The 26,740-nt window shown below is 48.5% G+C and overlaps 1 protein-coding gene and 1 pseudogene across 1 annotated transcript; one reads left to right on the top strand and one right to left on the bottom strand.

The window, feature by feature from the left end:
* Positions 1 to 265: 265 nt before the first annotated feature.
* On the bottom strand, positions 266 to 8,498 carry LOC139683627 (collagen alpha-1(III) chain-like). The gene is made up of 3 exons (XM_071578946.1): positions 8,434 to 8,498; positions 6,678 to 8,122; positions 266 to 728 (listed from the first exon to the last, which is right to left on the bottom strand). Exons 1-3 carry the CDS (start codon positions 8,496 to 8,498, stop codon positions 676 to 678), a joined length of 1,563 nt encoding a protein of 520 aa, XP_071435047.1. The 3' UTR covers positions 266 to 675.
* LOC139683680 (nucleolar protein 8-like) lies at positions 8,450 to 26,740 on the top strand (annotated as a pseudogene).

Genomic DNA, 26,740 nt, shown 5'->3' on the forward strand with positions numbered 1-26,740 from the left:
GCTACCTCCTCCACATTCTCTCCTAAAGAAAGCACAACCATGCTACCTCACAAGTAGCCACTATCACAATAAACCCCTCAGACCCCAAGTTACAGACCCTGGCTCCCTCCAGCTTAGGTTTCAATAAAGGTTTAGTTAAACCCTCAGAAAATAAAGGTTACAGTCCCAGGTTCCCTCAAGGCTAACATACTCACAAGGAAAGGTTTGGTTCCAGGTTACACTAAAGGCTGTGATAAAGGCTTCACTCCAGGTTTCCAGAACAGTTTCAAGGAAGGTTTTAATAGACATTTCAAATGCTTACAGAAAGCAAGTTCAAACAAGTTCCAACACAAGTTCTAAGGTTCAAGCTCTAAGTTTGTATTGTTCTCTATGGTGACTGTCTTGTTATTCATTAATACAAACGGGGGATATGGAGGGGTGAGGTAAACCCTTGCAAGATGGACACCGTGGGGACACTGTGGGGCAGGCTGGGAGTTGTAGCCTGGGCATGTCCAGGAGATGGACTTGACGCCCATTGGCTGGGATCCCACGTGGCCATGCCCATGTTACCACCCCTTTCCCCTGGTTTAGAACCTCGGGTTTAACCTTCAAGAAACAGATTCACTTTTAGGCCGCCTCTGCAGGTGGGTCCGTGTCATCCTGCCACATGGTGCCAGTATTCCCAAGGATCTTCATCTACATTTCCTCAAGGCTGGTCTTGAGAACTTCTTGTAATTCCACAGCTTGCTCTGTACCAATAAGAAAAGAAAACATTACAATCTCCAACTTTGTGGGATTCTGGGCGAATTAACAAGGGAGAGCCTTTGCCAAACAGCCGCGGGGGCCGATGGGAGTTGGAGTCCTTGTCTAAGCCCAGGAAAAAGTGACCCATCCCGTGTTCCCCGGGGAGAGGGTTTGAAAGGACTGGACAAGATTGGGCACGTCCCCTGCCTGTGTCCATGCCCCCTGTTTCGGGTATAGGATGCTCAGCTGTTACTGAATTGATTCCCCATCGACCATCATTTCAGGGGGACCGTGTATTTAGTCACTGTCACTAACCTTTAGTTGACAACTGGTCAAAACCACAACTACCTTAATATTAGTACATAAAGCAAAAAATGACTTCTGTGGACAATGTCAATAGAGAGCAAAAAGTCCCAGAGAAACGGCTGAAAATACTTTCCCTCCTTCTGTTTTACGCCGTCTTTTCAACACTTCAGAATACAGAAAACACCTCTACAACTTCCCACTGCACCAACTGGGGGCAGCCAATGATTACTTTAAAAGCATAATGAAACCACATATTCAGTGGTCAAAAGAACAGCAAGGTTAGAATCAATGTGAATGCACCAACAAAAATAAACAAAGCATTAAAACAAAACACTCACACACACACACAAGAACAAACACAGAGGTTTCAGTATTTTCATTCCAGTTCCTTATCCATAGATATTCCTTCACCTACACCCTGACTTGGCACCTCTGTGGTCACCCTTGGTAGGAAGGCCAGACAAGTAGAGAAAGAGTCACTATCAACAGTAAGAACAGTCTGCATCAGGCTCTAACATTTGGATGATGGGGGAGGAAACTGCCCTGTAATCACCTGACCTGTTAACAATCTCTCTTAAACAACTTGCATGGGACTCAAAAAAGAAACTCTGATTTTGCATTACATTGATGTACTTGTGGGCACTAATTTTTTGGTGTTAGTGGATTAAACATTCTAAGTTAGATAAGGTGGGTCTGCACAGCAAATATTAAAGTCAATCGTAAAGCTGGAAAAATGAAAGCAGCTTTCAGGCACGCTGCCATTCTTGAATTATTCATCTGCTTTTGGAGGACAGAAACACATCCTATAAAAAAAAGCTTTTCTTATGACAAAAGAAAGAGGATTTTAAAAATTTAAGTATTGTTGGGCTGGTTTATGTAATGCTGAGACTGGGGACAGAGCTCATATCAATGAATTCTCTCTCATGTCAACACAACCGTATTCATGCACTGGGACAGAAAAGCAAAAATCAACAGATCTTCCTGTTCCTTTCCTTCTTCCGAGCTCCTCTTCGCTGTTGGTTTTGTGTCTTCACCCTCCTTGCTCTCTGAACCTTAAATGTGCAAACAAAGCACAAATTACACGTTGCTTCTGATAAAAGATGTTCACGGCCTCTCTTGCATTTCTCGGACTGTAACAACACTGAAGGTCAGACTTGGCAAGTACACCCGTTATGAGCTAAAATATCAAGATAGAAATACATTGCTGTGTAGGTTAAGACAACAACTCAAGATAGATTCTTCAGTTTCCTTCTTGCCCTTCTCCCCTAATCTACAGACAGATCACTTCAATTTCATAGACTTCAAAGCAGTAATAAGAAATAAGAGGTGCAGCAGCTGCTGCGTCTGCTGCCTTTGGGTGAGGTTTTTTTGGTTTGTTTGGGTTTTTTTCGTATTCAGTTATTAAAAACCAGCATTCCTCCCTTTGTATAAAATGTAGCATGGCTGTAATTCTGGGAAGAAGTGCTACAGCATGTCCCTGCCTATCCATGACTGCAGCTAGATCTTGCTGCCCAAATACTGCATTGGAACAACGGAGTGCTAAAAATCAACTGAGCAGAGCAATTCAGCAGCTGATGTTGGTTCATGTCTCACAGAAGCAGCAAGTTGATACACTTCAATTAATCTGCTAATTCATCCCAACCCAGCTCAGCCAAAACTCCACAACCTTTCCCTTTCCTAAGAACATTCTTCCCAAGGCTGGTTTCCAGCTCCAGACTCACAGCTCTGTGTTGCAGTGTCTAGCAGGAATTTGTCTACCCAGGGTGGGGCTGGCGGGGTTTGGGTTTTGTTTTGGGGTTTTTTAGTCAGTTAGTTGGTTGGTTTGGGGTTGGGTTTTGGTTGTGGTGGTGGTTTTTTCCCATTAAGCAAAGCCTCAATAAAGTACAGGTTAAAAAATAAGCCAGTGAGTCCCATTCCATATTCATTCTCCTCCTACAGGCCATTGCTGGTTTGGGACATGTCTCTGTAATGAGGTCTTACAGTATCAGCAGCCAGGTCTCCTACAGTCATGCCAAGAGAAGCCCTTCCCTGAAAGTCACCACATTTATTAGTTCATCAATGGACTTCTGATTCCATTAACCAGCAAAGAACACTCCGATATGGCCATCTCATTGACTGACTGTGTGACTCCTGGCATTTTAAATACCCACCTTAGGGATTCAAAGTGTCAGCTACACTTGTCACAACTTGTTTTCAAACCTCTGACACGTCACCTGGTTCAGCAGCAACCTTGCTGACTTTCCAAGTTCAGGAATACAGACTCCAACAGCTGGCGTCAAACAGTGACCAGCAGCCCAAAAAGGTGCCAGAAATAGATGGACACACCCTGCAGTTCAAATGCTCCTTCTCCAGTCACTTTGCACACTGACTGGGAACCCTTTTTGGAGCACCTGGGGGGCATCTGGGCACACCTGGGCACAGTTGGGGCACACCTGGGGCACCTTCCTCACCGGGCTCTGTGACTCCCAGGTGCGCGTCTTCCACCACACTGGCAGCCTGGCAGGTACGGGGGCACCTGGGGACACAGCTGGGACACTGTGCCCTCAGAACTCTCCCCTTTCCCCATTCCAGTTTTTTCCCATTTCCCCCATCCCATCCCATTCCAGTTTTCCCCAATTTTCCTCATCCCATCCCAGTTTTCCCTCATGTTCCCCCATTCCAGCCCAGTTCTCTCCCGTTTCCCCCATCCCATCCCAGTTTTCCCCATCACAATCCTCCATTTTTCCCCATCCCAGACCTGTTTTCCCAGTCTTTCTCCATCCCACCTCATTTTCCCCAATCCCAACCTCAGAATCCTCCATTTACTTCCATCCCAATCCCATTTCCCCCCCATTTCCCCCATCCCACCTCCAAATTCCCTCATTTTCCTCCATCCCACCTCCAGATTCTCTCATTTTCCCTCCTACCATTCCCATTTCCCCCATCCCACCTCCAGATTCCCTCATTTTCCCTCCTCCCACTTCCAGATTCCCTCACTCCCCTCCCCGATCCCGTTTTCCCCATTTTCCCAGCCATGAAGTTGATGACCTCCCTGATCCACGTGGCCCCGGAGCTGAGCAGCCACCAGGAGACCACCCAGAGGCAGATGGAGCTGGAGAGGAGCAAGGATTTGAGAAGGAGGGACATGGAAGAGCTGGAAACACTGCTGGAAAAGGGCAGGGAGTAATGCAAGGAAAGAAAAAGTGCCAAGCAAAAGGCTTCTCACAAGTGGCTTCTGCCTCATTACCCATCCTTGTAACCTGCCAGTCTGGAAGACATCTGACTGCTCCAGAAGGTTTTCTGCCTGCTAGAGGTGGAACAGTTGAAGCAATCACTCCCTAACTCATTTCCTGGCGTATGTCCCCTTGATGTAAGAACACTTCCAGAGATGGGGCATCCACAACGTCTCTGGGCAACCCGTTCAAATGCCTCACTATCCCCTGAGGAAACAATTTCTTTCTAACATCTAACCTACGTGTTCCATCTTTTAGTGTAAAGCCATTCCCTATGTCCTGTAACTATCTGCCCACGTAAAAAGTCCCTCTCCCTGTTGTTCTAAGCCCCCTTTAAGTCCTGGAAAGCTGCAATGGAGTCTCCCTGGAGCCTTCTCTCAATGGAGTGGGGAGCTCCAAATTTGTTAGTTACGACCTGAGTGAGCAGAGTGAGAGGATCCCCTCCCTCAGCCTGCTGGCAACAACCTTCCTAATGCAGCCCAGGCTGCCGTTGGCCTTCTGAGCCAGCAGAGCACACTGCTGCCTTGTGGGCAGCTTGGTGTCCAACGGAGCCCCAGGGCCTTTCCTGCAAAGCCGTTTCCCAGCTGGCTGAGCCCTGGGCAGCACATATTCCTGCTCGGGGCTGTCCCTCCCCAGCTGCAACACTTTGCCCTTCCCTTTGCTGAACTGCAGGAGGTTCCTGTCAGCCACTTCTCCCCATCAAGGTTCCTCTGGATGGCAGCACAAGGCCCTGCTGTATCAACTGCCACTGCCAGTTTCTGTGCCATCACCAGACCTGCTGCAGGGACACTCTGCCCCTCCCTCCGGGTCATTAATGGGCATGAAACAGGACCAGCTCCAGTACTGACCCCTGGGCTTCACAGCTGGTTCCCATCTCAACTCACCATGTTCCAGGGGTGGCCGTTCAGCCACTTTGCAATCCCCCTCAGTTTTCTCATCCAGCCCACACTTCCACCAGCGCATACTCCTGGCACTGCTGGCATCTTCCCAGGAGGAATGCTGAATTTTTAGGAATCAGACCTGTCCCATCTCTCTAGTGAAAATGCTCAGCACATGCTATAGCTCCCACCTCCCCTCGCGCTGGCAGAGACTGAAATGGGGGACCAAGCACAGCTCAAGATATTTCTGTTCCTTCCAAGTTTGCTGGGCAATGCCAGCAGCCAAAGGAATGATGTGGCATGCCATCCCTTTTCTGCTCAGAGACTTGGTTTTTATAGCCACCACACCCAAAACTGAAGTGGAAAGCACAGTGAGGAGCCAGACAGCAATTAAGGTCTGTGGCCTCCGAGTAGTGCCAATCACCATAACAGTAAATAAAATATTAGCACAGGAAAGGACATTGAAAGAAGGGTTAAATTAGGAAGCTTCTGAAAGCAAAACCAATCTAAAAGAAGTACTTGAGTATAATTTATACACAGAATAGGGATAGATCCAAGTCATCACCTCTGAGCCAGTAGATGCTGGTGAATAAAACCAGACCAGCAAAACAACCTGGGCAGGGAGCCAGAGCACCCTCACACAGCAAACAGTCATTCCCCTCTCCTCACTGGCTCCTATGGTTAAGCTGCACAAACTGCAACCGTGTTTCACAAACGGTTCAAAACACCTCAAATTCCAGGGAAAACAGTAATCTGACATTCAGCCTAGGCCTGAAACATTCAAGGGACTGTGGAGGATATGATGCAGCTCAACACTGATGTATTAATATTTTCAACCAGGAAAAAACATAAGTTGATTTTTTGTGTTTTAAACCATCCCTACTCGACCTGCAAGATCCACACTAACATTGTTCAATAAAAAGGGATGAGGAGGGAATAGGATTTTGTTGGTTTATTTCATAGGAAACGGCATCGGAATAAGAGGCACAAGAAAGCAACATTGAGAAATATGGTTTGCATTAAAGACTTATTTAGTGAATAAAGTACATGGAATTAAAGAATCACCATGGCTGTGCCTAATCGTGACTGACTCTGAAATTTTAAAGCAATTCATGAAGTGAATGACAAGTAAGAAATAGAAGTTCTCTAACTTTTAAAGCATCCCATTAGTTTGAAGGTGGGAATTTGACTGGATACAGGGAAGAAAATGATGGTTATTACAAAGAGTATGGTGGGAAAAACATTACAGCAGCCAGAACTCCATCCCACCTTAGCCAATCCCTCTTTTAAACAACAATAACAGGACATACAAACTGCTTACAGCTACTTGAACCCAAGGCTCTCACTAGACTGCAGAAGACTCAAAGACTAGTTGTGACTTCAGAGAGCTTTAACTCCAGAAAAAAAACCCCACCTCGTACATATTTTTAATTATAAAGCAACAAGTAAACTCTTCTCACTCTAAACATACATACCTAAGCATATCACACATGTGTATTTATGCGTGTATTTATATACTTTTGTGCATCAACAGCGCTCATTCCACACTTCTACACACCTGCCCGTCCACACCCCCGAGCAGTGGATTTTACGCCGCCACAAGCGGAGCCGGAAGCGCCTCGGAGGGTCTGGGAGCAACGAGCGGGGGGTTCGGCCCCGCAGGGACCGCGCCCGCCGAGACTCGGGCTGGGGGCACAGACGTGCCCTGGGGGCGCGGACGGGAACGGGGAGCCGCGGGCGGCGCGACCGAGGGCCGGGAACGGGGAGCCGCGGGCGGCCGGACCGAGGGCCGGGAACGGGGAGCCGCGGGCGGCGGGACCGAGGGCCGGGAACGGGGAGCCGCGGGCGGCGGGACCGAGGGCCGGGAACGGGGAGCCGCGGGCGGCGGGACCGAGGGCCGGGAACGGGGAGCCGCGGGCGGCGGGACCGAGGGCCGGGAACGGGGAGCCGCGGGCGGCGGGACCGAGGGCCGGGAACGGGGAGCCGCGGGCGGCGGGACCGAGGGCCGGGAACGGGGAGCCGCGGGCGGCGGGACCGAGGGCCGGGAACGGGGAGCCGCGGGCGGCGGGACCGAGGGCCGGGAACGGGGAGCCGCGGGCGGCGGGACCGAGGGCCGGGAACGGGGAGCCGCGGGCGGCGGGACCGAGGGCCGGGAACGGGGAGCCGCGGGCGGCGGGACCGAGGGCCGGGAACGGGGAGCCGCGGGCGGCGGGACCGAGGGCCGGGAACGGGGAGCCGCGGGCGGCGGGACCGAGGGCCGGGAACGGGGAGCCGCGGGCGGCGGGACCGAGGGCCGGGAACGGGGAGCCGCGGGCGGTCGGACCGAGGGCCGGGAACGGGGAGCCGCGGGCGGTCGGACCGAGGGCCGGGAACGGGGAGCCGCGGGCGGCCGGACCGAGGGCCGGGAACGGGGAGCCGCGGGCGGCCGGACCGAGGGCCGGGAACGGGGAGCCGCGGGCGGCCGGACCGAGGGCCGGGAACGGGGAGCCGCGGGCGGCGGGACCGAGGGCCGGGAACGGGGAGCCGCGGGCGGCCGGACCGAGGGCCGGGAACGGGGAGCCGCGGGCGGCGGGACCGAGGGCCGGGAACGGGGAGCCGCGGGCGGCGGGACCGAGGGCCGGGAACGGGGAGCCGCGGGCGGTCGGACCGAGGGCCGGGAACGGGGAGCCGCGGGCGGCCGGACCGAGGGCCGGGAACGGGGAGCCGCGGGCGGCCGGACCGAGGGCCGGGAACGGGGAGCCGCGGGCGGCGGGACCGAGGGCCGGGAACGGGGAGCCGCGGGCGGCGGGACCGAGGGCCGGGAACGGGGAGCCGCGGGCGGCCGGACCGAGGGCCGGGAACGGGGAGCCGCGGGCGGCCGGACCGAGGGCCGGGAACGGGGAGCCGCGGGCGGTCGGACCGAGGGCCGGGTCAGCTGTTCCCGCGCTCGGCGCGCACCCCCCCCGCCTTTCGAACCGCCCGCCAAGCCCGCGCGCTGCGCGCGTCTGGACGCTACCACTGATGCTTCCCGAGCGGGGGGCGGCCGGTCACGCCTTCTTTCCCCTCCTTCTGAAAGAACGGCGCCGCTGAAGGAACAGTAGCAGAGCTCCTCGTTAGACACGAATGGGAAAAGCGTTACTCTGGCGGTTATTCCTATGTTTTTGTTAATTTCTGCTCATGTATTGCAGAAAACGCCCCTGCTTTTCTTCGTGATTGGTTACGCCCAAAGCGTGTTCCGTCACAAGACCCAGCCCATGTGTTCCCACCACACTTGACCGGCCGGAAACATGAAGCCGGCAGAGAACCCGGCTGCCTAACGAGACGGAACCCTTTACGCGTGAGGGCTGGGAAGTGGTGCTGGGGGGAAGGTGAATCGAGTGTCGCTGCGTGGAGCGCACATGGCGGCGGTGAGGGAGGGGGGCGGTGGGGCCGGGGCCAGGGCCGGGTTCGGGTTCGGGTTCGGGTTCGGGTTCGGGACCGAGTTCGGGTTCGGGTTCGGGTTCGTCCGTCTGGAAATCTGGGTTCAAAAATGGCACTGCCCCAAACCCGCACAAGGTACACACCGTCGAGCTTTGCGCCCAGGGAAAAGGTGGCAGCCTTGGGCTCTCAGGTGCCAATGATGGGGCCCCATTACCCCTAGAAAAAGAACAATGGCTTTCTGTCCTGGCACCTTTTCCCTGGGAGGAATCTTTATCGCTCTGGAATTCTGGGCTGAAAACGGCTCTTTCCCTTACCCGCATGTGGCACGCACCGTCGGGCTTTTCGCCCAGGGAAAAGGTGGCAGCCTTGGGCTCTCAGGTGTCAATTTTGGGGCCCCATTAACCCTAGAAAAGGCACAATTGCTTTCTGCCCTGGCACCTTTTCCCTGGGAGAAATCTTCATTCTTCGCTCTCTGCTGGGGGCGAGGGGCGGTCCCTCGGGCCAGGACCGGGTCCCTTTGCCGGGGGGGGGGGCGGGGTGGGTCTCTCGGGCCGGGACCGGGTCCCTCTGCCGGGCGTCCCTCGGCAGCTCCTGACGCGGTCGGGTCTGTGCGGGTCTCCCGTGCCTCCCACAGAGCACCCCGGGTTATGCGGTAACGAGCCGCTGCCATTCACGATCGCGCAGCGCGGGGTTTGCGGGCGCTGGACAGAGCAGGGAGCACTGTTGGGGGAGCGATTTGTCCGTAATTTGACATTCCAGGCGCAAAGGCCCCTGCGGCGCCGGTGCCGGTGAGCTGCTGTTGTCTCCCCGCAGGAAAGCAGAGTGTGTATTCCTGGTGGGATGCTTTGACTTCCAGGCATGGAGAAGGAACAGGTTTCCAAGCGTTTGTATGTTGGAGGGCTTGGCCATACGGTGTCCAAGGCCAAACTGGAGGAGAGATTTGGGAAGTTTGGGCGTGTTTTGGATGCAGAGATTATTACCAGAAAAGATGATCAGGGTATGTTTTGTTTTACCTTTTCAAAGTTCGTTGCTTTTCAGTTTGAAGCGTGAAATGGAGTTTCTGCTTCAGAGTCACTTTATTTTCACAAAATAGCTTAATTTTCAGTTTTAAAGGAAACACTGATATTACACAGAAGTTAACTGGATGTTTGTCATTAATCAGGGAACCCTGTGAAAACCTTTGCCTATGTCAGTGTCAGCATTTCTGATGCCGAGCTTAGAAAGTATAAGTACATCTTTCTGGTTTTTACTTATTCATGTTTTTGAGCCAGGTTGTTTTACTGATAACACATCTAATGTAACAACAGGATGTGGTCATGGTAGAGCTTGTTTTATTCTGTTGCCTTCTTTAAGCTTCAATTTTATGGGTACCTTTCAGATACAAACTTAAACCAAGTGAGCAGTGAGGTGTAATATCACGCTAAATAAACCTCAGCCTGTCATAGGAGGAGGTGTAGTGAAGTCTGGGCTGTGCTTCTTTAATGTAAAAAACACTTATTTCCCATCTCTTTGTTTTGCAGGCATGTCAATTTTAAATAAAACAAAATGGAAAGGAGGGACACTGCAAACTGAGTTGGCCAAAGAAAGCTTTTTGCACAGGTAAAAATCAGTTTTTAAAAATGTGTGTTGTTGCTCAAGTTACCCTTTTTCTGTTTATCTGATAATATTATGGCTGTGCTTTCATCTTCTACACTCTTCCAGTTTTCATAGACAGTGGTGGAGTGTTGATGCACATGTGATACTGCAACATGATTTCTGTCGTTATTCCCTTCAAGGGAATGTCAAGGTGTTGATTCCTTGAGCAGTGGGTGGTTGCTGTTCTGTGGGAGGGGGTCCCTGCCAGCTCAAATCCAGCACATGGGCTTTATTTAGTAGAGTACTTTTCCCATCTATGATGTACTTCTTGGTACAGGCTTGCCACAGAGAGGGAGGAAGCAAAGCTGCAGAAAGAAAAGCCACAGAGGAATAACCAAGCATGTCTGTTGGAATCACTGAAAAAGGCTGGAGTTGTGGACTTCCACATGAAAGCAGTCCCAGGTACAGAGGTGCCAGAGCACAAGGTATGGTGGGGGAGATGTGTAAGAGAAGTAAACCAAGAAAAAGCAAGCTCGTTCTATCTAAATTTATGCTAAATCTCTGTGCCTTATGTAAAGAAATGTAATTATTGGGAGTGACAGTCCAAGTTGTGAAAAGTAGGCTGAAGAAATGCCTCCTGTAGAGACAAGGAGAAGGCTCCTGTCATTCAGAGAGAGTGCTCAGGGATTGGAATGGGCTGCCCAGAGAGGGGGTCGATTCCCCATCCCTGGAGGATTTGAAACAGCTTGGCCGTGGCACTGAGTGCCATGATCTGGTAAAGGGACTGGAGTTGGACCAAGGGTTGGACTTGATGATCTCGGAGGTCTTTTCCAACCCAATCCATTCTGTGATTCTTCGCAGTGACTGGAAATAACCCTGATCTGCTTGTCCCCTCTCGTGGTGTTAAATCAGGAAATGCTTTGTTCCTTGTGTATGTTGGGAATTTGCATAAGTCTGTAGCAGAATGTACATTCATGTCACCCTTAAAAGCTTGTGAAGAGACTGTGTGACCTATTTTTATACAGCACATAATTTTTGGTGGCTGGGCTGCCAGGAACTGCTCTCTGTGCTTCACATTCAGGATTAGGGTCTGCACATGCTTGCAAGAGGAAGATTAAAATCACTGAACATGCAAATTAAGACAGGAAAAATTATATTAATTGCAGTTTTCAAAATTATTTGCTAAGCATAGAATGGTGTTAGAGGGATTTTTGTGTGTGTGTGGCAAAGGGGAAGAGACCAAAATAATAGTGGATCTGTCTGTGCAGTGGCTGCTGTTAACTCATAAACCAGAAGCCACAGTACTTGCAAAGTAAAGCAATAGTACTTGCAAAGTATAGAAATTTACTACTTTGTTATCATTCTTTATTTGCAGGTTGTAGGAGCTTGGGGTTTTGGTTGGCTTTGGTTTTTGTTGTTTTTGAGAAGGAAGCTGGCTAAGTGGCACAGTACGATTATATCTCACTAAAGAGCATAAACAAAAATGAATTAGTCACAGATGGTTCTTTTATTAGTAGTTTTGTTATCCAAGAACAAACATCTTACTTTGTTCCAGGGTTACTTCCACTCTCCTTTTGTTTAACACTGATTATTTTTCTTCTCCTAGAGAAGTGGGTTGTTTGTTGCAGCCCCTGACTCAGGTGGGTCTGGAGGACCACATCACAAGTTTCGTTTTCACCTTAAAAGGACATGTTTCCAGCCTCAACCAATTGGAGTCAGACCACCGCACCTGGGGCGGGGTCACTTAAGGTCATATATACCTGTGTTTTCAAATAAACTTGGGATTTGCTTTACATCACATTGGTGTGTGCAGTCCCCTCTAGGCCTGGCGGCAACAAATGGTGGACCCCAACGAGTCTCAGAACATGAAACCCACCTGCAGGCCTGCCTAGAACCTTAAGAAGTGGCCTCTGAGAGCTGCTATGCCCCAGTTTTTTGGGTGCTTTGTGGAGAAGCCCCCGAGAGCTTCTGTCTCCCGTATACTTGGGAGTTTTGTGTAGTGGCCTTGAGAGCTGCTGGAAGAACGTGGACTGAAGGAACCACGACCTTCGAACCGGTGAGTTAAAGAAACATGGGAAATTCCAACTCGACTAAAACGAACTTATTGCTTGATAAATTTGAAAAACTAGCTTGTGTTACAAAAACAAACATTGAAAGACAAGCATTACAGGAGTTTTTGGATTGGTGTTTCACTCGAAGGCACCTAACAGATGCCAATTCCACGTTTTCCATAGAATTGTGTGATAAAATTGGGGCAGATTTGTGGAATTTAGTGCAAACTGCACCCGACGAATTTTTACAGCTCATTCCGTCATATGCAGCTGTCAGGAAAATGCTGTTAGAGGTAGAACGAGCCCGTAAAAACCTCAATCTACCGGAGAGAAAGGAAAAAAGTCTGTTTTTGCAAGGCGATTTTTCCCCTGAACATCCTTCTGCACCGCCGTGGGCACCGCCGCTCGCAGAAACGCTGCCGCGGTTCCCCTCTTCGCCCGTGCCGCCTGCGGGACCCCCGCCGCGGTACCCACACGCGGCACCGCCCGCTCCCACTCCGGAAAACCCGACAGAATCACAGCAACCATGGAATCAAAGCTTTTCCACGCCGTCCGTCGCCGCGAAAAGCCGAGAAGTCGTCTTTGCACAGCCTTACAACTACCAAGAAACAGCCTATGCCCAGCAAATGAGACCACCAGCTGCCGCTGTAGAAGCGGCCGGACCTCAGCAGCAACCTTGGAACCCCACGAGACACGCCGCAGAAAACCAAACCGTGAGTGAGTTTTATTTAAATCCTAACTCCGAGAAAGCGCGATGGGGAATGCCCTCGGCCGAGAGAGTCATGTGGAGGGGGGGACAAACCCCGTGCAGTTTCTCTCCCCCTGTCCATCCACCTTCGGCTCCGCCACCGCCGCCGCTGCCGCCAATGCCCTGCGGGTACCTCGGGGCTGGAGTCGCCCCGCCGCCGCGCTCCCCGCCGCCCCGCGGGTACGCAGGAGTCGCTCCGTTGCGGCAGGAGACTGCTGAGGCAGACATTCCAGCAGGGCTACAGCTGCCCGGCATAACCGCGTGGCCAGGAAAACAAAGAGACCACGTGATGGCAAAGCCCGCGAAATCAAACAAAGGAACGGCGTGCCCTGACCACGAGGCGCCAGGACCGCCCAACCCCCCTCCCTACTGCATGCCAATCACAGCGCATGCGCCAGGCGCGGGTCCGCCGCAGCCTGCAGGGGCCGGGGTCGGCTCCGAATTCGCCCGCTCCGGGGGCGGATCAGTTTCCGCGCCACCCCCACCACCTTCAGCGTGGATCGACTGCGTCATGGAGAGGGGAGAGATTCCTCCCCAGTGGAGTGGAGCCACCGGAGCTCCCCCTGGGCGTTGCCTTCACTGCGTGCCATCCACAGCACGAGCGCCCCGAGAGCGAGTTCCCACAGCGCCGGTCGCGCAGGACACAAGCTCTGCAGCACCAGTGGGGACTCCCTCCCCGATAGCCTCGCGCTGCCCGCAGCTCCCAGCACCGGCACTGGAACCCCCTGCGCCAGCAACCTGGTACCTGCAGCCTCCATCACCGACAGCCACACCCACCGGCTGTATCCCAGAATGGAGAGCAACAGACAAAGAAGCCTCTGTTTGGAACATGCTGGGGGGAGCTGGGAATCGCGATGCTGCTAACTTAATTTCAAAGCTTTCTGATACCCAGGTACCAGATTCTGCAGATGGAGTCACAAAGCCACCTCGTGACCTCACATTTAATACCCAGCAAAGGTACAAAGAGTTAGTATCCATAGCTGCTGAAGTAGGTACACCCTCACCTTCCCTGCAAACCCTGGTTTCTGCGCCTGTGATTAACACTACACAAGGCTTAAAATGGGAGCCACTTGATTGGAAAATTGCACAAAAAATACACAGTGTAGTCGTTCAATACGGCTATGACAATGCCTTGGTAAAAAACCAAATCACAGCCTTCATAAAATACAATAACATAATCCCAGCAGACACTAAGGCTTTAATGGAGTTTATTCTACCTTCTGCTGCTTATATGATATTTCTACAGTAATGGAAAGAGCAGTTAACGGAGGAACAGGCAAAAAATATACACTTAGAAACTGGACATCCCTTAAGATTAGCATCTTTAGACCAGCTAATGGGATCAGGAGCTTATGAAGACCCACAAACACAAGCTGCATTACACATTTTCATATTTTGCAACAGTCAAAGAATGCTGCTTTGACCGCATTCTCTAATCTGCCTAAGAAGGGAAAACCTTCTCTACCTTATTATGCAAATAATGCAGAAACCTGGACAGACATTCATGGAATTTGTAAATAAAGTAACAGAAGCTTTAGATGCTGCTCCAAATATTACCCCTGACATTAAACCAGCCTTATTGAAAGATCTGGTAATTAATAATGCCAATCCTCAATGCAAACAGCTCATAGCCTCTCTACCAGCTACAGCTACTTTGGTACAGTTAATTGAAGCCTGTGCCAGATTGCCCTGGATAGAAGAGGAGGAAAAAGCAAAGCTACATGCCTCTGCTCTAGCCACAGCTCTTAGCAAACAATCCACCCAAAAAAGGGGGAAAAGACCCTGGAATTTAACAACAAAATCTTGTCCAGCACAACCAAAATGTAGCAGAACTCAAAGCTTCACTGGGAAATGTAACCGTTGTCACAGACTTGGTCACAAAGCCCAAGATTGTCATTCTAAATATAAAAAGGGTGGTACTCCTCTAACAAACATGGGGTGGGGAGCTGGGCCTCCAAAAAACCAGAGGGGCTGCAGACCATGGGGTGCAGCCAGTCAAATAGCTCATGGAAACTGGAGCCACGCTGCCTTCCCCATATGGCAAGCACAACCACAAGCAGTGGTAGCCTAGGACTAGTCATTAACTGTCCAATCAAACAAGAACAGTCCAGTTCAAGAGCATGTTGTTTAGCCTGTATTTTGAAATTCTGTTAACTTTCAGTTAAAGTGCAGTTTTGAGCTTATTGCACTGCCAAGTTGCCCAGCAGGCTGTAGGGATAAGGACACCTGTCCCCTCAGCTGCTGAACATTTTCTGCAGAATGTAAGTAGTTATGTTTAGCCTTTGTGAATTTCCTCTGTGAATTCACACTTGTTTCCTGCTTTACCAAGAGCGTATAAGGACTAAAAATCAAAGCTTCATTCTCAAACTTCTGTGATGACCACACAGAAGTTCTGAGAATAAACCTTGAACATAAGGAGATTTAGTTCAGCTGGACTGAACTTGCTTCTTTGCTAAGGGAAGTCACTCTGCACTCTTGGACACTTTGCACAAAATTTAATAAAATTTGTAGTTTGTTTACAGTGGTCTGTGCGGTGACGACTGAACAAAAAGACCACAATTTCACGCGTGAAAGAAAAGTTTCTTGTTTTGCACTAGTTGTAAGTTTGCAAATTCCAAACATACATGTCTTAGTCATGTATTAGTTTGTGTTAGTTTACAAAGGTTACTGTACCTCCTTCCAAAAGTCTATTTTGAAAGGAGAGGGGGAGGTAGGGATGTGTAACCTGCAAATACCCTGTTAAGTCTTGAATTAGCAAAATTTAAAATTTTCAAAATGTTATTTCTCAATTTTCAAAATTTTCAGCCTTTCTGTTCCAAGTTGCAATATGCATGATGTGTATTATGTTGTTTGCATTTTTGCTTTGTTCTTTGAAACAAAAGGGGGAGATGTTGCAGCCCCTGACTCAGGTGGGTCTGGAGGACCACATCACAAGTTTCGTTTTCACCTTAAAAGGACATGTTTCCAGCCTCAACCAATTGGAGTCAGACCACTGCACCTGGGGCGGGGTCACTTAAGGTCATATATACCTGTGTTTTCAAATAAACTTGGGATTTGCTTTACATCACATTGGTGTGTGCAGTCTCCCCTAGCGCAGGTTGCAACAGTTGTTGGTAAATTTGGCAGAGTCTTGCCTGTCCTCCACCTCAGGAATCCGCAAAAGAATAAAATATCCTTTTTCTACTGTTTGGGCATAGGCACAGTTCCCTTCCTTCCTCTGTCATATGGAGAAACAGTTGCTGAACAGTCTTAATTTTGATTGCTATGTCAGACTCAATTTACTGAATCCCCAAGTGTGTCTTGCAGTAAGTTTGTGTGATTTGGAGCAGTTTCTTAGACTGCACAAGTCAGTTGCTTAAAGACATGAGATGAAAAAGGGCTTCTTGTTGTCCTTTAATGTAGAATTCAGCCTGTTCAGAAAGACTCGAGTCTGCTTGCTGGAGGAATCGTGTTTTAATTCCTTAACTCAGACCAACATTGTGAAATATGACCCCTCAAAGTACTGCCATGACCTGAGGAAGCTGGAGCCAGACCGGGCACAAGCAGCTCCTGTGCCTGAGCTCACCCAGCACCTGGAAGGGAGAGATGTCAGTGCAAACAGGGAACGACAAGGAGAGTTCCGTGGGATGAAGAAACCACCTAAAAAACCGAGGCCACTGTGCAGTGAGGCCCTGAATGGAGCAGCAGCTCTGTCCTCTGGGTGCCAGCCCCATCCAAAGCACACCAGCTCCCCACAGCTCAGCCAGAGATCAAACCCCAAACCCAATGACGAGTTGAACTTGCCTCCATCGCGGAGTCTGGATAGTAAAACGCCAGGCCAAGGTTTACCATCAGATCAGAGAAATGTTAATGGAGTTACAGCTCGAAATAACATGAGTGTTTCTGACAGTGATGTTGATTCTGAAGAGGAGATCAGAGCCATGGTAAAGAAAGAGACAGAAAAATGGAAAGTTGGAAATGCTGAGACTGAAAGTGACTCCTTGGAAAACTGTGGGGATGATTTTGGATTAAAATACAGTAGTCACTGGTCCTTAAGCAAGCCAGATGCCATGAAGAAAACCACTAAAGGAAGTTACAAAGAGACTGTGGAAAATGGTAATGGTTATGATTCAGCAGATACAGATGAAATTATTGCTGAAGGTAAAACTCCAGATCCAAATAGCAGCAAATCTGCAATTTTAGAAGATTCTGAACAGATGAAGGTGGAAAATAAAAAAATCCTATCTAACAAGAAAAGTGCTTGGTTAAATGACTCATCACTGAAAACTCAAATGTAGAAGGAGAACACATTGAAAAAAAGTGGAAAATTAAAAACTCCAAAATTGGTGCCTTGCAAACTTAAGCAGTTACCAGTACAGCAGAGACAAGTGATAGTGAGAGCTCTTACTCAGAGTCTGAGCAAGGGGAGTCTGAAATCAGTTCTGACTATGAGTCCATGATGCAAAACTGTTACCGCTTAGACCTTTCCTTACATGACTTAAAAGCATTGGCTGCCAAAAGCACTGGGACAGCTGCGGAGGAATCCGATGGTGCACAGAGTTCTGCTCAGTCCAGTGCTGAAGAAAATCCTAAGGGTAATGCAAATAAACCAAAACTTCCTAAATGTCACCCTGCAGATAAAAAAAAAAAGCATCTGTCCTGAAGATGTGCTGGCTGATATTTTAGCAGGGGAGGAGAATAAGGAAAGCTCCAAGGGACAAAATAATTCACATTTGAAATACCAGCCCTTCAGGGAAATGGGGTCCCTTTGTGTAAAGGAGTCAACTAAGGACAGTACTGGGTTAAAGGAGAGGTCTGTAGGTTTAGGACTTGGAGCTTGCATATTTTCTTCTGGGGAGGAGTCATCTGAAAGACAGCCCAAAAACCATCCATTGTGTGCACTTCAAGTCAGCAGTAAAAAGAGACAAAATGTGCCCGGTGAGCAGCAAGAGGCACTGTCAGCTGGTGCCTCCTCAGCAGATGAGAGACATCAGCCTGTTTCCAGGCCACGTTTACAGGGGAAGAAAAAAGACAGGAGTTCTCCACAAGACCAGAGTTCAGAGCATGGAGCTGCCTCTCCCAGCCCTGATCAGAGTGACAGTGGGAGCAGTGACAGGGACAGCAACGCTGCAGGGGCTCCGAAACACGTTAAACAACAACGGGAGAGCCCAAAACTGCTTTCCAAAAAAATGAAGATGAATGTAAGCAATAAAGGCAAAATGTGAAGCTAATACATGTGAGAACAGGAAGGCAAGCCTTCTGGAAGATAAGGAGCTTTGTCTTCATGCTGCTGCTACAAAGGAACCTACAAGAGACAAACAGGAACAGGACAACCAGGGGAGGCTGGCGGCTCTGGAGGGGAGACACAGGGAGAGAGAACTCCAGAAGAAACTCATTCAAGGAGCACTTTCGAATCTGGTAATTACACTCACAACTTTTATCTGAATAGTCCAGAGTACAAGGAAAAGGGTAATTAATGTATGTGAATTAAGATTCTTAAAATCATTGTCTGGATTTTCTGATACGTTGCCAGTTTTGAGTATATACAAAATCCTGCATACCTCGTCCCTGGAATGCCTCTGGAGTTGCAGGAGGAATAGCAGAGGTCATGGAAACACCTTTTAGATACTTCTGTATGACTGCAGCAAGTACTTGCTGTGTTTGACCAGACATTTCCCCCTTTCCTAGGACAGCCAGCCAGCAGGGAAGCACAAACACATCCTATTTGATTCAGACGGAAAATGAGACGTTGAAAAAAGACACAAGTTTGGGAAATATGCCTGGAGAAGTAAGTGTTACTAGGCAAAAGCCCTGTGTGACCATGCCTTTTGTTCTGAAGACTAGATTTCCTAGTGAAGTGCCAGAGAAATGTAGGTAAGTTTTGAATTAACTACAGACAGGTTTGAAAGAACTTTAGCCATTCATCTGAGAAAGCTTGAGAGCTTGGAGAATTTGTAAGGAGTTTGAGATTGGTACAGAAGGTATTCTAACTTCAAAGAAAAGGAACTTCTGTATAATTAGTGTTGAAATTCCTCTGCTTTTAGGCAAAGGCAGGGGAGGAGATTGGGCTTGAGCAGTACAGAAGTACTCTGCTCTTTCCAGGACTGGATGAACTGCTAAGGCAGTATCTTGTTTTTGTGGAGCTCCAAAGAACTGTGTGGGGCTTTGTCTTCACCATCGTTAGCAGACTCCTCATGATTTTATGCCATGGTTTAGTACAATTAAATACTTTTTTTTTTTTCTCAAATAGAACTTCTTGTCTATGACATTTTTAGTCACACCTCTGCTAAAGCTTTAAACCATTGGATTTGCTTTTGTTGGGATTTTTCCTTATAAATGTATTAAGATTAGGACCATTATCGTTATTTAGCCATTGATATTTTTACCTTCCTTGACGTAATCAGAAAGTTGCAATTTTATACCTGTTGTAAAATCTGAGTTGTCCATTACGTGGATATTTTGCCCATGATGAAATGGAATAATCATAATTTTAATTTTATAATTATAAACCACAGTTGCACAAGGTGTGTATACAAGATAAGATTGGCAGCACATTGATCACTGCTGGAAATGCACAGGGTTGTGCAGGAAATCCACTTTTTCAGGTAAACTGGAAAGCACACAAACAAAATTGGTACTGATTTATATTCTCAGATGTAAATAAACTGCTCCTTTTGTTTTTCCTTTTTGTTTAACAAAGGATAAATCTGCTCCCAAGCCTTCAGGCAAACTGTTTGACGGCAGTGAGGATGAGCAAGACAACACGGACGATGAACGATTCAAAATTAAGCCACAGTTTGAAGGCAAAGCTGGGGAAAAAGTGAGTGAAGCCATCACTGGAAATTAGTTTTCCTCTGAGACTCTACAGGGCCACTTTAGAGGAACAGAACTTGTAGGCTTGTATTATTGCTGAGTATGATTTTTATCAATTTCTAAAACAGATTTCCCTTCAACAGAGGAAAGAGCGGCCATGGAGGAAATAATGTGTGGTGTTATCTTTGTATCCAAAGAAATTCCGGGAAAAGGCCTCAAGAGCTAAAGATTATTAGTATGTTGCCATTAAGTATGAAAAAAAAGGGATTGAATGTTGCTGATTTCCTCCTTCAGTGCTCCTTAAGAGCACTTGTTTCATTTGTTTAGCTCCTGAGGCTGCAGTCCCGATTTGGCACCAATGAAAGATTCCGCACGGACGCCCAATACCTGGAGAGTGACTGTGAGGAGGGAGGTAAAGCTGCCCATACTTCTGGGTACTGGGAGTAATGGAGCCATATCATGGAGCTTCAGCTCTTGAAGCACCTTACGGCCTCCTTTGGCTTCTTTGGTGATCCCTTAAAAGAAAACCACCCACCTCTGCTGTGGCTCTGCACGGGAAACACCAGGGGTGGCTGTGCTTTCTTCAAGGTGTACGCTGCAAAAGTATTTGGAACAGCTGAATGAGGCACATGTGGCTAATAAAACAACATTTGAGAGTATTTTTTAATACAGCATGATATCAGAATGTGTTTATCCACGTTGAAAAACTGGGTGTGACTTAGAAAAACCCCCTTTTGGATCATTATATTAATTTAAAATACTTGTTTTGTAGCCATCCTGCAGTCTGTGGCTGATTTGGCAGTCTTAGGAAGGGTCATTTTTTTTTTTAACAGCAGAAGGCAGAAAAGCTGAAAATGGAAAAAGTTTGAATATTCCCCCCCACCACAAAAAAAAAATTAACCCAGTTTTCAGGATTCAATTTCTTTCTGAAACTTAGATTTTTGCCTCATTCTGCTATTCCCTTCATTGCTTTAATGTGATCTTCTGTAGAGCATCAGCAGTGGCAGAGGGGTTGCAGTTACATGATAGCAGCAGGAAACATGTTAAATACCTGACCTGGCCTTCACATGAAATAGGTGCCCAGAACTGTTCTAACCCAAGATTTTCTACAGTGCAAGGGACAAAGTCTCTGAGTAGCTTTTAGATAAAGGCAGTGATGTGTTGATAGACGTGAGCTCTGCTAGTACTGTAGTGATATTATGCATCAAATATCACAGGCTTAGCAGGGAAAACATAATGTATTTCTTGTTATCTTAGCAGAGACAAAGAGCTTGAAGGCAGATGAGGAAGACGAACTTGCTGCAGAGAAAAAGAAAAACCTGCAGATACTGGGAAGCCTCTTGAACATCAACCTGGAACAGCCTAAGCCAAGTAAAACAGCAACAGGTGCCAAGAAATTCAAGTATGAATCATCTGCCATCAGTGAAGGAGTTTTAGGGAGGTTTAAGTTTTGCCGGTGTTTCCTAACCAAAATTTCTGCCTAGATGGCTGAGGAAAGTACTTCCTTCCTTTGTGTGTATTTGAAGTCAGTATTTAATGGAATTCCCAGGCACTGACTAGCAGGGACTTTCTAAATGTCAATTACATTTCGGAGAGTTTTTGGTGAAGCAGCCAATTTGAATTTGTATCCTACTGTAAAGGTTTGGGGTAGCTTTCGTTTGAACCTTTAGAGTGTCTCATGGTTTTTCTTTTCCTTTCTATTTTCTTAGAGATATTAATGTCCTCCGTTACGATCCCACCAGACAGGACCATGCAGTTTTTGAAAGGAAACCAAGTGCTACAGAAAAGGAGAGGTAACATTACAGCTTGGTAACTACAGTTGTGATGTTTCTCCCCTTAGAGAGAAGCCTATGGCAGCAGACTGAGTTTGAAACTATGCAGACTGCTGTTTTCTCTTTAGTCCTCCCTGTGATTGCGGAAATCAATATACAATAGGAATTGTGAGCACTAAAACCAGCATGCAGTGTCATCTTTTCTTTGTAGTCCATCTACTCTCTGCATGCCATTTTCTGTCCTCACTGAAGGTGAGAAAGGTCAAGTCATGGACTTGAAGATTCGAAAAAGAGACAAGTGTATTAGCTCTTATCCTGTGAAAAAAGCATATTAGCTCTTAACATTTCTTTTGCCAGAAGAGGAATCTGTCCTAAGTATCTTCATTCATGAACTACCACATGTTAAGTGAAAAGTCCCTTAATGACGTGGGTAATAAAAAGGAGGCTTGTTCCTGCCTTTAGAATCAAAGCTGAGATGTTTCCCCTGCACTGCTCTCCCTTAAAAGTGAACTCCTCATCAATGTGCATGGCTAAGTTTAGGAAAACATCAAGAGCAAGGTGGCTCTTTCTTTTAAAAACCGCTGTGTTGTGTTACTGTCCTCAAACAATCCCATTGCAGTAAAGCTAAAAGGAAGAAGAAGAGAGTGAGAAACTGCCTCAAGTGTCTGAAGAAGTCTATTATGACATTGCTGCTGATTTAAAAGACTTATTTGGATCTTCAAAGAGCCAATCAGAGAAACGTGAGGAAATACCCTGGGACAAAGATGATGCAGAGGACTCTGCCCCACCTGACCATTTGGAACCTGTCTCTGGGAATAACACAGCTCAGGAGCCGAGTGGTTTCAAGTTTTCCTTCTTTGGAGACACAGAGAAGTCAGGTGTAAAAGAAGGTAAGAGCAGGACAGCGCAATTTCTAGCGAATGGCTCATGTCAGGCACTGTGGAGGAATACGGTGCCTAGAAATTCAGAATCCAGGGCGTTTTCAGAGGCAAAAGTGAGTGATGAGGCAGAATCATTATGATCTTCAGTTACACTTGCCAGGGTTGTGGTAGCTCAGCTTGTGCCTCAGGAATCTTGAAAGGGATGTTTTGAGAAAGAACGATTCTTTATTTGGTTTTTTAAACACTGATGGACGTTGTTGTCATCCCCTAAATTACGTGGATATTTTGCCCATGATGAAATGGAATAATCATAATTTTAATTTTATAATTATAAACCACAGTTGCACAAGGTGTGTATATACCTATACATAAATATAATAATATAGACATACAGAAATACCCACATATATATACATACACCTATTTAGATATCTGTACATATACACATATCTATGCATACATATAGTCATATGCACATCCATATACAAATATATAGACCTAGACATGAATATACATACATGTACATAAACACACATGTATACATACCTATCGTCATACATATATATACAGACATAAATATACATATATACATACATGTAGATGTATATATGCATATACATATACATAAATATAATAATATAGACATATAGAAATACACACAGATATATACACACATACACTGATATAGATATTTATACATACATATAATCATATACACATCTATATACAAATACATAGGCATAGACATACATACATATACATTTGTATACACACATATGTATACATACATATACATATGTACACATACATATATACACATACATATACACGTACACACACATAGAGATAAATATACACACCTCTACAGATACATACATTATATGCATATCTGTATCCATAAATCCAAACATATAGAAATAGACACATATGCATACACCTATATATATCTATACATATACACATACACATACACATAGACATATATAGACATATATATGCATATACATAGACATAAATATAATAATATAGTCATATGCAAATACACACGTATATACATACACCTATTTAGATATCTGTACATATACACATAGACATAAATATACATATATACACACATGTACATACATATACACATATTATACATATACATACATACATATATCCATATACACATACATATAAATATATACAGTGTTCCAGGAGTGCCAGGTTCAGCTTCACACAGCAGTTGGAAATGGCACAGTGGGACGAGCAGGGACACGCTGCACATGCCTGATGTCGGGGCAGAGGGAGCTCATCAGTTTTCCTTTCCCTGTCAGAGAGCCAACACTGGAGAACAGCAATGCCTCTGAAGAGCAGGCACAGAGGCCCCCGTGCTGCAATGCCCGTGAGTGCCTTTGTCCAGGAGGCAGGGAATTGGCAGAGCACAAGGGGTAAGTTTCCAAAGCTGCACCCGGGGGCTCTGCAGGGCTTGAAGCAGAAGGACCCAGGAGAAGAGCTCAGCCAGATGTTGTCCCATGCCTTGGACACTGCCATGAACCTGTTTGCTTCCCCAGGCCCTGGGAACTGCTCCTGTGTTCCTCCTGTGCTGCTGTGGGCACACACAGAGTCTGCTCCGACCTGACAGACAGCACAAGCAGCTGGGAATGTGGCTACTGTGCCGATCTGAGCACAGGTAAGGGGCAAAGCAGCCAGGTGCCCCTGGGCCAGGGACCAGGCAGGGGTTGGCAGCAGGTGCCCAGGGTGGACTTGGCAGTACTTGTCTGCTCCAGGAGGGCTGGAGGCACTGCTCTGGCCTATCCTGCCCCAGGCCTGGCGAGCCCTTGATGTCCTTGCTTCCCCTTACAGATTTCTGGGATGACTTGGAGCTCACTGGCCCCAGCATGGCCAGACAGCCTCTGGAATGTCCCTCCCAGCAGAAGAGCAGCCCCAGCACTGACAGTCAGATGCCATCAGAGTCATCCCACAGCAGCTCGCCAGGACCTGAGGACAGCAGCTGCTCCCCCAAGTGTGGGCCTGACTGCAGGCAAAGCCACTGCCACCGGCAACGGCACACCCCAAATCCATGGGGCCAGTCCAGAAGGCCCCGTAACAGCTCTGTGACAGCACCAAGTGCTGGGCGACACCGACGCAGGCGGACACAATCGGGGACATCCGGCACACGAAAACGCCCCCACCTGCAATGTCAGACCCCAAGTCCATCTGGCCGGTCCAGAAGTCCCCATGACAGGAGCTTTGTGTCAGCACCAAGTACTGGGACACAGAGCCGTAGCCAGGAGGCATCAGGGACGGCCCACGCACGAAATCCCTCTTGCCAACAACGTCAGGCCCCAAATCTGTCTGGCCGATCCAGAAGCCAGCGTGACAGGAGCCATGTGAGAACATCAAGAGGTGGGAACTGCAGCCACAGCCAGGAATCATCAGGGACATCCCGCAGGCGAAACCGCTCCCGCCAGCAGCTTCGTTCCCCAGATCCATATGGCCCATCCAGAAGACACCGTGACAGGAGCCATCTGAGAGAACCAAGTGTTGGGAGTCACACTCACCGGCGACGGTGAGACAGGGACTCATCACTGACAAGCACCATGTCAGAGAGGAAGGAGGAAGCCCATGGAGCGAGGGACAGAGGTCTGAGCACAGAGCCCTTCTCTCAGCCTGGCACAGGGGCTGTCGGGGTGGGCAGCGTGGGGCCGGGAGCGCTGGCAGGGGAGGCGAGAGCCGTCCAGCCATCTCGGGGCTGGAGCCCTCCTTTCCTCAGCAAGCTGGGCCAAGCTGGGTCAGGGGGTCGATCCCTCAGGGATGCTGCCCCTGGCCTGGTGCCATTGTCTCTCTCCCTTCCAGCATGCCACATGTGTCGACGATGAGGCTGGCCTGCAAAACTGCAGCCGAAATCCCCAGAGATATGGGCTCTGTGCCCATGTCTTCTGCCTGGTGACTTGCTCCATGGGCTCCCTCCAGCAGATGTCTCTGAAATTCTTGGGTGTTCACCGTAGAAATACCAGGACCACACCACTTGAGCTCATTCATGGCACAGCGTGACAACAGGCTGAGCGAGCTCAAGGCAGAGCCTGCTCTTGGCACCATGACGAGTAATGGCACAGCAAACTGTGACACTCTGCCAAACGTTGGCCCAACCAAGTCTGACCACATCCTGACCAATGGCACAGCAAACACTGACACCTCGTCGACTGATGGCACCTCAAGCTGTGACACCCCGTTGACTGATGGACTGACCAATTCTGACACTGCGCCACTTGATCTGACAGCCAAGGCTGACGCCGCAGCCACTGAGGGCAGCGCAAACACTGACACCTCTCAGCTGTGACACCACCTTGACCCATAGACTGACCAATGCTGACACCGATCTGACAGCCAAGGCTGACGCCGCAACCACTGAGGGCTGGGCGATGCTCCCAGTGATGCTGTGAATGACCCTTCCCCCCAAAAACAGGACTTCGGGCCACGTTAGTGTAGGGTAAGATAAAAAGTAAAGGTCCTTTAATAACACAGGGCCTACAGCCCACAGGAATACAGGATGACATGCATGTGTCTTAGTTCTTGTTTCCATGGCTTTTATAATAAGATCCCTCCAATCATTGCTTTACACATTTCTCAGTCCAGCCCCAGTCCCACCCCTGGTCCAACCCCCGGGAATTGGGTCTGGGGTCGTCAAGACCCTCTGTCTTCATCAGCTCTTCTTCCTCGGGCACACAAAGGTCTCTTGGAGTTCATCCGATTCTGGCTTTCGGGTCACTCTGACCTATGTTTATGTTTCGTTCTGTGGGCCTTCTGATATCCTTCAGCTCTTTACCTTGGAAAGGAGTCTAAACACCTTGGAAAATGATCCCCGGTCTGCTGAAAAGTGGGAAAATCCTGCTGACAAACTGCAGCCCCTGAGGCTGGGGGCAAAACAAACAGGACCTTGGTATGTGATTGTCTGAAAGATAAGGGAGAGACCAATGTACAGACCATCCTCTGCCTCAGGGGACCAGGGAAAGCCATGGACTAAACACTGAACTGCTGTTCCACAGGGAGCCCCTGCACATGCCCTGGGAGTTGGGCTCCTCTTGGCTTCCCTTCCAGAGCAAGAGTGGGCTGCAGCCACCCCAACCCCCCAATCCCAGTTCCTGGGGCTCTGACGTGGGACAAGGAGTGGGGCGGGAACTGTCACTCCCAGCCCAGAGCGCCTGCGCTCACCCAGGTCAGTCCACAGACAGGACAGCCAGGATTTCATTGGAGTGTCATCAGCTCCTTGGGAATTGCCTTAAGGTAGGATTGAACTTCCTTCTGCGCTTCCTGTCCCTTTCCCACAGGAGCCCAAGTGCTGGGTTTAGGTCATGCAGGACTTGAGGTGCCAAGGACAAAGCGACTCCACAACCTCGTGCTGTTTCATGAGTTAACCA

This window comes from Pithys albifrons, chromosome 29, assembly GCF_047495875.1.
Source record: "Pithys albifrons albifrons isolate INPA30051 chromosome 29, PitAlb_v1, whole genome shotgun sequence".
Classification (NCBI taxonomy): domain Eukaryota; kingdom Metazoa; phylum Chordata; class Aves; order Passeriformes; family Thamnophilidae; genus Pithys; species Pithys albifrons.

Bases quoted from the DNA above. Each gene is read 5' to 3' on its own strand.
- LOC139683627 (XM_071578946.1), bottom strand. From the start codon at position 8,498: ATGTGCGCTCCACGCAGCGACACTCGATTCACCTTCCCCCCAGCACCA. The intron at 8,123-8,433 runs GTAAAGGGTTCC...CCGCTCGGGAAG, and splicing joins CCACTTCCCAGCCCTCACGC to CATCAGTGGTAGCGTCCAGA. The intron at 729-6,677 runs GTGTGTAGAAGT...TTATTGGTACAG, and splicing joins TCGGGGGTGTGGACGGGCAG to AGCAAGCTGTGGAATTACAA.